This window comes from Pelodiscus sinensis, chromosome 4, assembly GCF_052426305.1.
Source record: "Pelodiscus sinensis isolate ZL-2025 chromosome 4, ASM5242630v1, whole genome shotgun sequence".
NCBI classification, from domain to species: domain Eukaryota; kingdom Metazoa; phylum Chordata; order Testudines; family Trionychidae; genus Pelodiscus; species Pelodiscus sinensis.
The window spans coordinates 123,700,157-123,715,589 of record NC_143055.1 but is presented as its reverse complement, the minus strand read 5'-3'; the positions used below and the strand labels follow the sequence as shown (position 1 = coordinate 123,715,589).

Sequence of the window (15,433 nt, the reverse complement as noted above, 5' to 3'; positions counted from 1 at the left end):
CCTTTGTAGTCTACACACAGCCTAAGCAAAGTTATTTCATTCCACTGACAGGGAAACAGGACCAAGTTTCCCCTTCTGATCCAAGGAATAAATCTTACCATATATACAGTAAGTGCAAGAGTTAAATAATTTATTCCCAATATACAGCGCAAACCATTTTGCTCCCTGCTCGCAGCACTAGCCAAACCCCCCTCTCGTGGGGGCTAGCAACCTGGATCTCCCCCCACGGCCACTGGGGAGGACTAGGCTCAGCCACGCTAGCCCGGGCCCCTTCTCCATCCCCTCTGCCAGCCCAGGTGCCTTCTCCCTCCCCCTACTTGCCAACCTGGGTCCCTTCTTCCCTCTGCCCCTCCCCGCCACCAGCCTGGGCCCCTTGTCCCTCTAACACACCCCACCCCCACCTCCAGCCCAGAGCCTTCCCCGCATGAGCCAGGTTCCCTTTCTCTCTCCCCAACCCTCCCAAGCTGCGGTATGTGCCAGGCCTGGCTCTAACCCCAGTGGCCAGAGAGGCGCAGGGGTGCCTGCCCGCCGTGTGCACGTTGTGATCCAGGGCACTGCAGCCTGCTGAGGTGGGGAAAGCAGCAGCGTGAGGAGCTGCAGTCCCGTCCTCTCCCCCATGCAATCCCACCTGCACTGCTCATCGTCCCAGCCCAGCCTGCAGAGCCCAGGGCCGCCTTCCTGCTGGGAGAAGAAGGGAAGGAGCCAACAGGTCGGTGCGGGGGCTCCCCCAGGCGCCTCACGGGTGCTCTGGCAACAGCGGTAAGTGCAGCCTCTGTGGAGGGGTGAGTCTCTGCGGGGGCAGCCGGACTCTGGGTGGTCGGGCACCATGCTCCAGCTCCCCAAGAACCTGGTGGGGGAGCCCCCAAGAACCCGCTGCTGGCACTACTCCCCCACCCCTGTTGCAGCTGCAATGTGGGGTCTGCCAGCTATGATGCCGTGTCTCTTAGCGTTGAAAGACCTGTGGGGTGAGGGTGGAGGAAGGGAGTAGGGGCTTGCTTTTAAACAGCAATTCCAAGTGGCATGGGGAAGTAGCGAGTTTGAGCTCAAGTTGGAAGAGGAAGAAGGAGAGAGAGAGGGAGGAGGCAGGCAGGACACAGAGCAATGTGATGACATCACTCTGTCATCCCGCAGGATTTTTTTCTTTAATATATAGAGAGATGGGACAAAATCTGAAACAATGGTCTGCAAACTTGTATACTAAATGAAATGTAATGCTGCAATTTGTTGAAGACACTTGAGATCTTTACATAAAATTCTTAAAGTAAGGATTGCCACTATCAATCAATTTCCTGCTCAAATTCATCATCGTAACTTCATGCAAAATGCTGGCATTTACATTTAAGGAAAACAGAACAGCATAGAAACTAGATTCTGTAGCACAACAAAGATAGGTCTATAATTATACACTGAGCCTCCTATGAGGCTCTGGGAAAGAAAAACATTTTTGGAAGTCTTCCCTTTCATAGTGTTTCCAAAGCTTTTGGAACATTTGCTCTTTTCAATAACATGGTAGATAAGAGCTTTTCCCGATTTCTGCTTATTTCAAATTTCATGAGTATTTTGCTTCACACCATTATAGCATTCATATAAATCAAATCTGGAAGGCTTAAAGAGGCTGACATGATGATCTCTTTCTTTACAGAAGAATCCAAACCAGAGGGTTTGTGCTAGTGCCATACAACTAAGCTCTACCTTTCTAAAACAAAACAAAACTAGCCATCTTTTATTTTACACAAATTAACTTGATTCATGCAGCTGGAAAAAATCCTAAATGAGAAACATGGGTTACTTTTACACTACAATAGACCAGTCATCAGATTTAAAAAAAAAAGTATGAAATACTGAGGCTATAATGTTCCTCATTTTGCAGGATTAATACTGAGTTCCCGACATATGTTTATAGTTAAAACATCATTTCACAAGTAATGTTTTAGGTCTATTAGAGGGAATGACATCTTTTCTCAACACAGATCTAGTTTCCTTACCACCCAATCCTGCAGTGCTGAGTTCCATCCATTCCCAGTGACTTCAGTACAAGGTGAAGAACTCAGTGCATTTTGAATGATCAGACCCTCACTGATATTTGCTACTCTTCCTTAGGCCTCATAGTTCAGTCACTTAGATATCAAATTCCTGGCCTGTACAATTAAACATGCCTCATACCTCAGTAAAACAAGCAGTGCTCATTACAATCCTTCTATATACATTGCTTAATGCTTTCCATAAATGGAAGAAACTTCAGGGGGCAGCCGAGTTAGTCTGTTACAGAAAAAAACAACAAATGGTCTGGTAGCATGTTTTGTTAGTCTATAAAGTGTTACCAGACCATTTGTTGTTTTTTCCATAAATGGAAGGACAGCCAGACTGTGCTCCTGGCATCTACACTGACTACACCATACCCTGAACCCAACATATGGCCCCATTGGGCCATTTCTACCACTGAAGATACCACAAGGGCAAAGTCTCCTACAGGGAAAGGCAAACTAGTGGACCAAGCTCCACACTAATGAAACAGCACATAGATTCATTCCTCCTCTTGGGAATAACAGTCGTCTGTTATCTAACGTAGCTGATTCAACAATTTAAGCTAAGATGCAGTTTGGAAGGTTGAGGATTGAAATCTTATCAATACTGAATGATGCACTGTTGTTACAAAGCACATAATACATTTTGTTTTTTACCGGTTTCCTTTTAGTAGTATCGGGACAGAATCATTACAAAATGACTAAGGATATTTGTAGAACCCCCACTTCATTTGTTATAGACAGTGTGTGCAGGGAATTTAGAAAAAAGTCTTCTCTATTTGGAAGCAATGATGCTCCATATCACCATGGTACAAACAAAATACATCAGTATGATGTGAAAGAAAATATATTAAGCCTAGCATAACAGCACAAGTTAACATGTAAAGTTTTTACTCCACCTTCACAGTATTAACAAGCAGTCCATCAATGTAAAGTGCAGCTGTACTATTTTTCAGCATTCCTTTACTCATCACCAATACGAGATGATGCCACTGGCCTTCTACTATGAGGTCACCACAGCGGAAACGAGCACAACAAGGAAGAATCTCATAGAAGGATGATTCTTCACTGAAGTCATCAACTAAAAGGAAAAGGATATTAATGGGAATTGGTGGCTGTCATAGTAGTCTACTCCTCTATTGCTTTACTTAGACTTTATTTGTTTATAATATTTTAATGTAAAGATTGACAGTTCAGAAAACAAATACACTTCAAGGCAACCAAAAATGCAATAAGTTACATTTGAGTAAATCATTAAATATTGCTGTATTTTCAGTTAAAATGAAAAAAGAGTGAACACAGAATTTCTCCAGTTTACTTTATTGACCATGTATCTTTAATCTGATTGTAAGGAAATTTATACTGAGTTGCAAAAAAAAAAAAAAAAAAAAAAAAAAAAAAAAAAAAGAGAGAGAGAGAAAGAAACTGGTATAGAATTATTCATTTTTTTTAACAGTTTCCACACTTATGTTTCTTTATTTTTAATCCAAGAAAATCAAGCAACATATCTCAAACAACAGTTACGAGGTAAGTAACTATTTTTAATTCGAGTGCTTGCTCATGTCCGTTCCAATTAGATAACTCCCTAGCAGTATCCTAGGAGGTAGGGTTGGAACTCATCAGCACCTTCTCCACAATAGACTGCAGCACAGCCCTCCCAAAAGCCGCATCTCCCCTGGCCTGTTGAGCGATCATGTAGTGATTGGAAAATGTGCACAGAGGACCACATAGCTGCTCAACAAATGTCCAGAAGGGGCAGCTGTGCACTTAACGCTGTGGATGAAGTCTGCACCCTCGTAGAATAAGCTGCTAGCAGAGGCTTACCCGCAAGGTTGTAACAAGCCTAACTGGAATGGACATGAGCAAGCACTCAAAGAAGAATTATCTGAAAATGGTAGGCTTCTGTCGAAGCAAGTTTACCAAATATATATGAAAACAAGTTATTTTTAAATAAAATAGATAAATCTGTTAAATAGTGACTTTAAAAAAATCAATAAAATATTATGTAATAAATTGTCAAAATACCTGTGTAACATAGATGAGACTCATTATCCCCCAATTTATAGCTGGGGAGTCAATGACTAAGTATATTTTCAAAATTAACACTGTAATTAAGGGTTTTATCAGTACCAGGACTCTATTGTGCTCTTTCCTAGCTCTTAACTATTAAAAAACAACTGCTGCTTTCATTTTCAAAACATTGCATGTGTTTTATTTTAACTGAAACATCACTCATTTTATGTAACAAGCATTATTAATTTAATTTTGAAAGACATGAACAATTGCCATGACTCAATTACAATAGCTACTTATGGACTTGCTGCCACACCCACTATTTTAGATCTGGAGCGTGGGGTAAAAACAAAAAAGACCCTTGAAGATTTATCTACCAGAGAACAACTTAATAGAAACTGACTTCTCAGACTTCCTTTCATCTGCAGCTATTTAGGACAAAGGTTCTTACTCCTCACCTTAATAAGAGCATCTGGGAAAACTCTTATGGGATTTCCTTATAGAGTTCAAGAAAAAGCAAAGCAAAACTAACTTATAAATACACACCATCTTTTCCAGACTTGTTTAGAATCATACAGCTGGAAGAGACCTCAGAAGGTCATCAAGTCCAGCCTCCTGCCCAAAGAAGGACCAATGCCAACTAAATCAACCCAGCCAGGGCTTTGTCAAGCCGAGACTTAAAAGTCTCTAGGGATGGAGATTCCACCACCTCCCTAGGTAACCCATTCCAGTGCTTCACCACTCTCCTAGTGAAATAGTTTTTCCTAATATACAAGCTAGACCTCTCCCACTGTAACTTGAGACCATTGCTCCTTATTCTGCCATCCGTCACTACTGTGAACAGCCTTTCTCCATCCTCTTTGGAATCTCCCTTCAGGAAGTTGAAGGCTGCTATCAAATCCCCCCTCACTCTTCTCTTCTGCAGACTACACAAACCCAAATCCCCTTTGTGGATGATTGATTTGAGTATGGACCTTTTGGAGTCTGGTGGATGTTCCTTTGTTTCAGCCAATTTAGAACAGTTATAGAAATCGTGGTTTGCCAGCAATGCTGTGTAGTTAGCAATTCTTAGCTGAAGCATGGCAGAGGAATACACCTTTTTTCCTGAATAGGTTTAATTTTTTGTGTTTTGTTGCTTGGCTGGCCTGAGAGCCCTTTGCATGTTGATTAGCACTGTCCATGATTAGAGAATTTGGTTGCGAATGTGAGAAAAGGAAATCTAGATCTTTTGGTGGTACGAAGTACTTCCTGTCAGACTTTTTGCATGTTGGCTGAACTGAAGCAGGGTTTGCAAACTTCATTGGAGACCTCCATAATAGCCTCATCGATGGGGAGCACAATTCTTCCTTGCGAAGGAGGACGGATGTTTTTCAGGAGTTGATGTTGTTTGTTCTTGACTTCCTGCAACTGGATGTCTTGAGTTGTTGCAATCCTCTTGTAAACAGTTATTAGAATTGTTTTAGATCATCTATTGGGTGAGTATCATCAGGTATTACGGCTTCTTCCGGATATGAAGAAGAGTTATCGGGAGGAGATTCTGAGTGCCATAACTCAATATGTTCATCAGGGAGGTGGCCCTTCTCCTCTACAGAGTTTGCGATGGTTGATATAGTGTGAGACTGGGAGGGTGCAGGGAGTCTCCTTCTCTGAGTAGAAGGTGCGGTAGAATGTCTTTTCCGTGGCCCATAGTGGTCTCATGGTGACCAGCAGGGAGGGTAGTGGGGTGGTAGGTCTGGCCACTCCGAGTACCAAGAAGAGTATTATGGTGTCTCGTGGTAATAGTAAAGATGACAGTAGTAGTAGGGGACGAGTGCTGTGATGAAGAAAGACTTTAATGATTGCCTTGGTTAAAAGGCAGCATGCTCAGAGAGTAAAGGAGACATCACATGGCATGGGGAAACACCTGATGAAAATGGCTGTGGGGAAGCCTCTCTGGAGGGAGGAAGTCAAACAGCCTGCCTGCTGCTTGTGTCTGCATTGTCACGTGCCGGTACCCCCTGGCTAACAGCCTTTTATGGACCTAACTTACATGAATTTATTTAGCTCTTTTTTAAACTCTGTTATAGTCCTAGCCTTTACAGCCTCCTCTGGCAAGGAGTTCCACAGGTTGACTGTTCGCTGTGTGAAGAAGAACTTTCTTTTATTAGTGCTTTAAACCTGCTACCCATTAATTTCATTTGGTGTCCTCTAGTTCTTCTATTATGGGAACAAGTAAATAACTTTTCTTTATTCACCCTCTCCACACCACTTATGATTTTATATACCTCTATCCATATCCCTCCTCAGTCTCCTCTTTTCTAAGCTGAAAAGTCCCAGTCTCTTTAGCCTCCCCTCATATGGGACCTGTTCCAAACCCCTAATCATTTTAGTTGCTCTTTTCTGAACCTTTTCTAATGCCAAAATATCTTTTTTGAGGTGAGGGGACCACATCTGTACGCAGTATTCAAGATGTGGGCGTACTATAGTTTTATATAAGGGCAATAAGATATTCATCTTATTTTCTGTTTTTTAATAATACCTAGCATCTTATTTGCTTTTTTGACTGCCGCTGCACACTGTGTGGATATTTTCCGAGAACTAACCATGATAACTCCAAGATCTCTTTCCTGATTAGTTGTAGCTAAATTAGCTCCCATCATATCGTATGTATAGTTGGAGTTATTTTTTCCAATGTACATTACACTTTACACTTATCCACATTAAATTTCATTTGTCATTTCGTTGCCCAATCACTCAGTTTGGTGAGATCTTTTTTAATTTCTTCACAGTCTGCTTTGGTCTTGACTATCTTGAACAGTTTAGTATCGTCCACAAACTTTACCACCTCACTGCTTACCCCTTTCTCTAGATTGCTTATGAATAAGTTATAGGATTGGTACTAAGACTGATCCTTAGGGAACACCATTAGTTATACCTCTCCATTCTGAAAATTTACCATTTATTTCCACCCTTTGTTTCCTGTCTTTTAACCAGTTCTCAATCCAGGAAAGGATCTTCCCTCTTATTCTATGGCAACCTAATTTACATAAAAGCCTTTGCTGAGGGACACTGTCAAAGGCTTTCTGGAAATCTAAGTACTGTACACTATATCTACTGGATCCCCTTTGTCCACATGTTTGTTAACCCCATCAAAAAATTCTAATAGATTAGTAAAAAATGATTTCCCTTTACAGAAACCGTGTTGACTTTTGCCCAACCAATTACGTTCTTCTACGTATCTGACAATTTTATTCTTTACTATTGTTTCAACTAATTTGCCCAATACTGATGTTAGACTTACTGGTCTGTAATTGCCAAGGTCACTTCTAGAGAAACGGCTCTCTTATATTTTTTCCAAATGGCCAAAATATAATAAGGTAAACAATGTAATCTTTTATTTCTTGTTAGCTTTTTTATAATAGTGGTAAGGTTTGCATTTTTGACCCTCAGCATGAAGTCTGAAGTGAACGGCTACGTCTTCACTGCATGATTTTCCGAAAATGCTTTTAACGGAAAAGTTTTCCGTTAAAAGCATTTTCGGAAAAGCACATCTAGATTGGCAGGATGCTTTTCCACAAAAGCACTTTTTGCGGAAAAGCGTCCGTGGCCAATCTAGACGCGAAAATGGCGATTGGGGCTTTTTTGTGGAAAACAGTACTGTGCTGTCTACACTGGCCCTTTTGCACAAAAGTCTTTCGGAAAAAGATTTTTGCTCGAACGGGAGCAGCATAGTATTTCCGGAAAAGCACTGACGATCTTACATCAGATCGTCAGTGCTTTTCCGGAAATTCAAGTGGCCAGTGTAGACAGCTGGCAAGTTTTTCCGCAAAAGCAGATGATTTTGCGGAAAAACTTGCCAGTCTAGACACAGCCAACATGTTAATTTAGAAGCAGAAAGACTATGAAAAATGGGGAGGGTATCCTCCCTGAAACCTGCAGCCCTGGTCTTTGTATTTATGTGCACACTCCAACTTTACAAAGATACCCTCTAAAAACTCATAGATACAGAAAAGTGCGTTTTCCATTTTATTTGTTGAGAGTCATTCAGAGCCAAAAATATTTCAGTGAAAATTCCATCAACTACTAGACATCATCTTAACTTTGAAAATATTCTCATGCTTCTATAATACTGTCAAAATATTCAGACTACAGCACACCTCTTACCATAGTTTTGAAGCAGTTCTTCTTTAGTTGAAACAATTAGTGATCGGTCTTTTGCTGAGAGGATAATGGCCAGGCATACATAGTGCTGCTCTGAAGAATTTGCTCGTCGTACCACAGTACATAGTCTGACTGGATGGTTATTAGGAGGTGAACTAAAATGCTCAATGCAAAACCAAGTTGAATAGCTTAAACCAGATGGTGGAGGAAAAAACCTTTCCCCTAAAATTAAAAAAAAAGTATTATAGTTTTAGCATCAATAGTGAAGTTTGCACAAGGATTTCCATTCTTATGTTCCTTTCACTTTCCGGACTGAAATTTTACAAGTCTGCTCTCTGGCTGAAATTTTACAAGTCCGCTCTATGTACATTTTGTAAAACTAATATAGCTTTTTTTTAATAGAGGAAGTGACGAGAACCTATTTTTTTCAATTTATAATTTTTCCCCTCCAACACTGTCAGTTCTTCAGAAAAGATAATTACAATTTGACAGGATCATAGTCCTTGGGCACCTTTCAGAGTCACAATGAATTTTGTTTTGATTCGACAGGGCTACAGTTTTTTTTTTTTTTAACTCACAGTTCACGCACATATGGGAAACATTTAATTATTAAACTGCTGTATAAAAAAACAACATTCTAAAAAGGAAAGACTATAGTGTGCTTGGATGTGTCTGGAATTTGGTGATGCATGCTGCAAAGGGCCCATCTGCATGAGCTTCACCTCATTTAATTTGATCTCTTAAATTTCACATGGGATGAGGCAGTTCTCTAAAGCAAATCCTTTAATCGCATAGTTCAAGAGAATCTGTGTCTTCTAAACAGTTCTATATTATAGATGTGCATTCTGAACTCCATCACAGTTATCGGCATTGGATTCTTGATTCATCCATGTTGAATCCATCACTGAATGTTAGGGGTACCTAATCCTATGGGTCTTGTCTCCCGTTCTGGGCTAATTCTGTTTGTAATTACAATAGTGTACATTGTAGTACATCTAGTGAAACGAAATCAATGAACTAGCTTAATTTAAATGATGCAGCACAGCAGAATTAAGCAGTAAGTGTACCAAATGTATAGTGTACAATGAAGGCCTGCACTAGCTGCCACTGAAGTCAATATGAGTCTTTCCACTGACTTCAATAAAAACTGGATCAGGGCTCACACATGACTGAAGTCTACTCCCTAAAAAGGGAACATCAAAATAATACATGTTTTAACATCTGTTTCATTTCCATACCATCCAGTCTATACACTGAGTGAGGCTGGGAACTTGCATGAATAATGGTATTATGACCGTCAATAGTGATAATTGTGTAAAACAATTAGGCTTGTGTGACCTAAATTAAGGTTCTTCCTAAGTTTTAGCTGCTGCTTACCATTGCAATCTTTATGTTCTCTCAATCCATGCCTTCTGAAGGAATGAATTTGACCGTATTGTGTTCATGTTGACAGAGACAGACAGACAGACACAGACACAGACACAGACAAGTGTATCTTCCATTTCATACATTCCTTTTAGAGTTCAAACTTATGCTGAAAAAACTTTCACTGTAGAACATTCCTAGTTTTAATCTTTTGTTTCTCTGGTGCAGTGGAAAGGAATTGAGAGGTATATACATAAGTTATAGGAAGAGTTCCAGACTATTTGAGGGGGGCACATAGCCACAAAGCAATAGCAGTATCGTAACAGAGCAATACAGCAGTCCTAAAGAGTATAGAATCATTAATATTATGAACAGCTGTATATACTTACCCGTTCCAATTCCACTGACTACAGCACCATCAACAAGACCTGTAGTGACGGCATTATTTGTAGGTGCATTGTGGGGAGCCAAACTTGGCAAGAATAGACAGCTGTTAAAACAAATAAAAGATCTCTAACTAATATCAATGCAATTTTCCAAACGTTATTTTATAAGTAAACAAAACCTAATCTGGAAAAAAATGCTGTTATATGTCCACAATGTACATCATTTACATTACTGTAAAAACCAGAGCAATTGACATTTGTCCATGAAGCTTTAGGGCCTCTGTACAATGGCCCTGGAAGATACTGCAATCAGACAACTCACCGCAGCCTTTGGGACTGGTGTAATTTGCGTTGGGGGCTATGTCAGCTAAAGAATCAGTAAGATTCAGAGTCTCATCCTAAATTCTTACTGGATTTAATATAAACACCTTCAACATCCTTATTTTGTTAAAATCCATTATACCCACCTGAACAAATTACATAGTATATGGCAGATGCCTGGAGCACCTTTATGCCAAAGTATACTCCGCAGGGAAGTGAAAGTTAAGTCTAGGGTGCTTTAAAAAGAAGGGTTAATGAATGAACAAATGATAGCTTTACAGATTTCCTCTGTGGTGGCTGACAACCTTTCAGAATGTGTTGAATGGTCCCTGACCCTTTAAAAAAGTCAGTTTATCTACAGATAGCAATGCTGTACAGATGTATCTGGCTCATGAGTTATAAAGGATTTATACACCTTCAGGCTCAAATATTTGTGATGGTAGGAAAGGAATGAAATGTTTTTCTGGATTGGCTAGTTTTGACAAGATGGTCCACTGCTTTTCCCATATCTAGAATGTGCTGTGTCCCTTCTTGCAGGTGTGATTACTGACAGGAAGCCCATCTTTATGGGCAGGAATTATAGGGAATTTCAGCCAATGACTGAAAAGGACTGTATGTGAGAACATGTGGGCAGATCCCAGGAAGGGAAGAGAAGAATTACCTGTTGGTTGGGATGGTAGTGCTGACCTAAGAACCCTTAATATGAGGTCATGCAGGGGAGAAAGGAGAGAGAGAGAGAGAGAGAGAGAGAGAGAGACGTCTGCATTTAAGACACAGCTTACAGCCAGTCCCCGAGTTGCGAACGGTCGAGTTATGACCGTTCGCATTTACGACCAAAGCTCCCATGGAGCGGTCGTAAAGGCAGTCCCTAAGTTACAAACGCAACCCACGCTTAGGAACAGCGCAGTCGCTATGTAACTCAATGGGGTCCAAGTTACGAACAGATTGAGTTACGCCAAGTATTTAGTCCATGACTTGTTCGTAACTCGGGGAGAGGCTGTATTTTAAAGACCAGCAACATGCTGGTACATGGGTAGTAGTCTTTAATAAGGTCTAAATAGTCTGGAGAAAAATACCAAAAAGCTGAAATGCCTGGTTTCTTGTCGTGGCTATTATTTTGATATTGGTAAGAAAATTATATCAGAACAGTTGCATATGTTGAGACCAGGAAAGATACTATCTATATCTAATTTAGTTCAGATCTTGATTCCTAGTAGCCAAGCTTATCAGTTCAGGCAATCTATGTCTGAGGGCAGAAGCAAGGCTTGGACTGAGATCAAGTTGGAGGTCTAGGTTGGATATTAGGAAAAACTATTTTCCGAGGGTGGTGAAGCACTGGAATGGGTTACCTAGGGAGGTGGTGACAAAGCCCTGGCTGGGATGATTTAGTTCATCCTGCTTTGGTCATGGGGTTGGACTCAACCTCCTGAGGTCTCTTCTAGCCCTATGATTCTATGATCCTGCCTGCTGGGAAGGTGAACAAAGACCCTGTAATAGGTCCAATTGGTCTTTGGCAATCTCTTGGTGGAGGAGAATGACCAACACACATCCTCTTCTTTCTAACCTTCTTCTCAACTCCTCTTGCCTGAAAACCTGTAGTCCTTTCTGAGAGCTGTTTATCCATGTAACTATAAACCTTCTTGGCAAGCTTTTTTCCAAATAGGATTCCACCTGAGAAATTTGAAACAACTGATTTCCTTTGAATAATTATCTTTGAATGAAACCCTAAACAGTGAACATCTGACTTGAGATCATGTGTCTGAGTTTTTAAGCCTGAGTTAGCTGACATGGCTCTCACTGCCAGCCAAATGCAGTTCACTACAAATGCAGAAGCGACATTTTCTTTACAAACTAGTTGAATTAATTCACAGTAGTTCTGGATACATCTGATTCATCACCACAGGACAAATATGAAAAATTATTTTAAATGTCTTTGATCTTTTAAAAGGCAACCAAAGAGAAATGTTTTTATTAGAAAAATGCAGATTATAACACCAGATCTTAAACTTCTAAGCACTTACATACAGTCCCACATGGGAAAATGATGTCAAGGAAATTGATTCTAGAGGGTACAAAATCAGTGAAGAATCTTATGGCACTTTAAAGACTAACAGATTTATTTGGGCATAAACTTTCATGGGTAAAAATTAACTTCTTCTGTACCCTGTAGATGAAGTAAGTCCTTTACATGGATCACACCTCTAATTACTGTGATCAAATTGTTTGTACTTAATGACCTCACTTCCTTTTGAAAGTTGTTGCTTCAAAACAAATTTAGTTCTATTTTTACTTTGCCTAAAATTCTCTATTATATAACTCTCAGCCAAATCCTCTCAAGATTCAGAATAGGTAAGAATAATTTTAGGGACCCATGCTTCATTTGAATCCTGGCAACTAGACTTTTTGTGCTAGAATAGGCTTGTGTTTCTCCTTTATTTGAAAAGATCATCTAACAGAGTGGTATTATCAATGGCATCCACAATTCCACAGGTAACAAAAAGTGTTTCCAATTCATTAACTGAACTCAGCATCCTTTTCCAGAAGGTCTTTAGTATGTAGTTCTTTCTGTAGATTATTTGTTTTTGTTTTTTAAACTGTTCATTAAAAATTGCACACACATTTTCGAAAGAAAAAAGGAGTAAGATATTATTCTTTGTAATACACTGTTTGAAAGTGGGGCAAGACCTTACCCAAATCCTTCAAGAGATGTGTCAAATTCAATAAATGCTGGAGTAACTGATGATCCGTGAAGTCTGATATCATGTGGGGTTGTCATGGAAACCAAACATTTCACCCTTGTCAGAGGTACTGTGCTTCCTTCTGCTGGCTTTAGCAGGCTCCTGCTTATCCGGTAGTGGTTATCATCATGCAAGCTGAACACGCTGTCAGAGCCAAGACCCTCCAGTGATGTGACCATACTACCTATAATAGAAGCCAAGAAAAAACAAATTCTTAGCACAAGATAGCATATTTTCAGGCACTTATTTATTTATACACTTTTCATACCACTTTAACTGTATTATGAGTGCTTAATATTCACCCAATCTTATGTGAGTAGGATTGCCCTCATTTTAAAGATGCTAAACTAAAGCAAAGAGATCAAATATCTTGCCCAAGATCACCAGAAAGTTTGGGGCAGAGATGGGAACTGAAATCAGATCTCAAGTCCCTGTCCAATGCCTCAGCCACAAGTACATCTTTTGTTCTTCTCAAAATTTCTCTTGCTCTTGTTCTAACAGACTATTTTCGGTACTGAAAACAAAACATAATTTTACTTTAAGACTGAGTGAATTTCAAAGCTCCTTGAAGTCCCTTCTGAATATATAATATACTGCTAAAAGAAATCTCAAACACATTTTCTCACATTGTACAATTATTACAGATCTATAGTTTTTCAAATTACACCAAGATGACCTACTATAATTCTTACCAGTACTAGAGCTGCTTAGACTCTTAATGTACGCCAAGGGTTTGGACAAGTTGAAAATCAATGATACAGAGTAACATTCTCTATTATCCTTCATGTGTCATCTATGATGCATCAGGTAAGCAAGTTTCAGAGAGATAGGGAAGTATTAATGCCATTTTACACAGGAACTGGCACCCTTGAAACACAGGAAGGATAAGAGGGGGCCCTGAAGGTAGGACAGTTGGGGATAGACCTGGCACCTGTTGGAACACAGGAAGGATGTGACCCTCCTTCAAGAAAGATGGATTCAAATTGGAACCAGGGCAGAGGAAGACAACTAGAATGATCAAAAGAATAGACGGCCTCCTGTTTGAGAGGAGGAGAAGAGAATTTGGCTTATTTCACCTACCAACATAAAGGCTGGAAGGGGAAAAGACTGCTTTCTATAAATATAACAAAGAGGTAAAGAACTATTTCAGATAAAGGAAAATATTGGCAGAAAAACAAATGGGTAAAATTGTCCATGACTATATTTAAGATGGAAATTAGAAGGCCTACAGCCATCAGAGGAATGAGGTTTTGGAAGAGTCCCCCATGAGTAGTGGGAGCAGAAAACCTAATAATATTTAAAATGGAACTTGATACCATGACCTGAAATGGGGGACAGAGTAGGCTCAATGACTTAGGATATCCCATTTAGTCTCATATTCTTATGTTAAGGATAATGAATACTAAACAATTTATATTCCTGAGCTTCTTAACAATTAAGAAGATACACCAATTTTAAAACTAATCAGCTTTTAAAAATTAAATTGCAATTAATTTCAATTACCCCGCCAATTTCTATGGATTTTCAAATAACATTCTTCATTTTTGAAAAAAATGTTTTTCCAATGTCCCACGTGTCTCTCAGAGCTGGGAGAAAGAAGCAGCCCCGAGGTCTGAGCACCAGCCCTTCGGCACCACCTCTTCTGCCGGAAGCCCCACCCCTTGCGGAGGAAGGAGCTGCCCCCCCAACTTGCTCCAGGACCCGTGGTAGCTGTCAGCCCCCCTGGGGATCTGAGTGAGTGCATCATTTCCATGGCTGGAGCCAAAGCCACTATTGCAGCAGAAATAGTAAAAGGTGATGACACACAAAGGGCTATCACAAACAGCCAAATTATGCATGTGATATTGATAATATTTATCTTATCTTGAAATTATTGTTGCTAAGAACACTTATGAAAACAATGCTTTTTTATTATAATTGGATAGCTAGTTTTCCCCCTTACTTTTTAAATTATTGGCAAACCATTCGGATCATTTATTTCATTATGTGTCTTAATGTCTCTCTGGAAGTTTACCAATACATTTTTATTAGATATAAAGCAAAGAGGAACATCAACTAAATAGATTTCTGATCTTTGAACACTTACTTCTCATCTCTGGTTCATAGCTTAATGAGCTGGGTTTGTGTACTCGGTACTGTTTCAATTGCTTTTTATCCCAAGCACCACAATTCAAAGGATTTGCCAAACGTAAAAATTCCCTGGTTGAGACAGACAAAAAAAATTATACAAAGCCAGTTGCTTACTGTTTTCATTTTTAAATTCTGCAAGCAAACACACGAAGAAAACATTAAAACTATTTAAACTGGAGTGGGGAAACAGCCTTAGGCACCGGACGTGGGCCCTTGCTTGCCTGGATCAGGGCCTTGAGGATCTGGACTCCGCGCCCCCCTGCCCCCAGCATTGGAGAGCCCGCATTGGCACTCCAGCCCCCCGTGGGGCTAAAGC

General features: G+C 40.1%; 1 protein-coding gene across 10 annotated transcripts in view; it reads right to left on the bottom strand.

The window, feature by feature from the left end:
• WDFY3 (WD repeat and FYVE domain containing 3) overlaps positions 1 to 15,433 on the bottom strand; it is a 314,732-nt gene that overhangs the window by 130,805 nt on the left and 168,494 nt on the right. For all 10 annotated transcript variants that reach the window (XM_075929522.2, XM_075929521.2, XM_075929520.2 and 7 more), the window contains 5 exons: positions 15,074 to 15,186; positions 12,940 to 13,171; positions 9,932 to 10,032; positions 8,181 to 8,399; positions 2,924 to 3,105 (listed from right to left, as the gene is read on the bottom strand). In XM_075929522.2, coding sequence (XP_075785637.2) covers positions 2,924 to 3,105; positions 8,181 to 8,399; positions 9,932 to 10,032; positions 12,940 to 13,171; positions 15,074 to 15,186 — 847 coding nt within the window. The remainder of the gene's footprint in view (positions 1 to 2,923; positions 3,106 to 8,180; positions 8,400 to 9,931; positions 10,033 to 12,939; positions 13,172 to 15,073; positions 15,187 to 15,433) is intronic.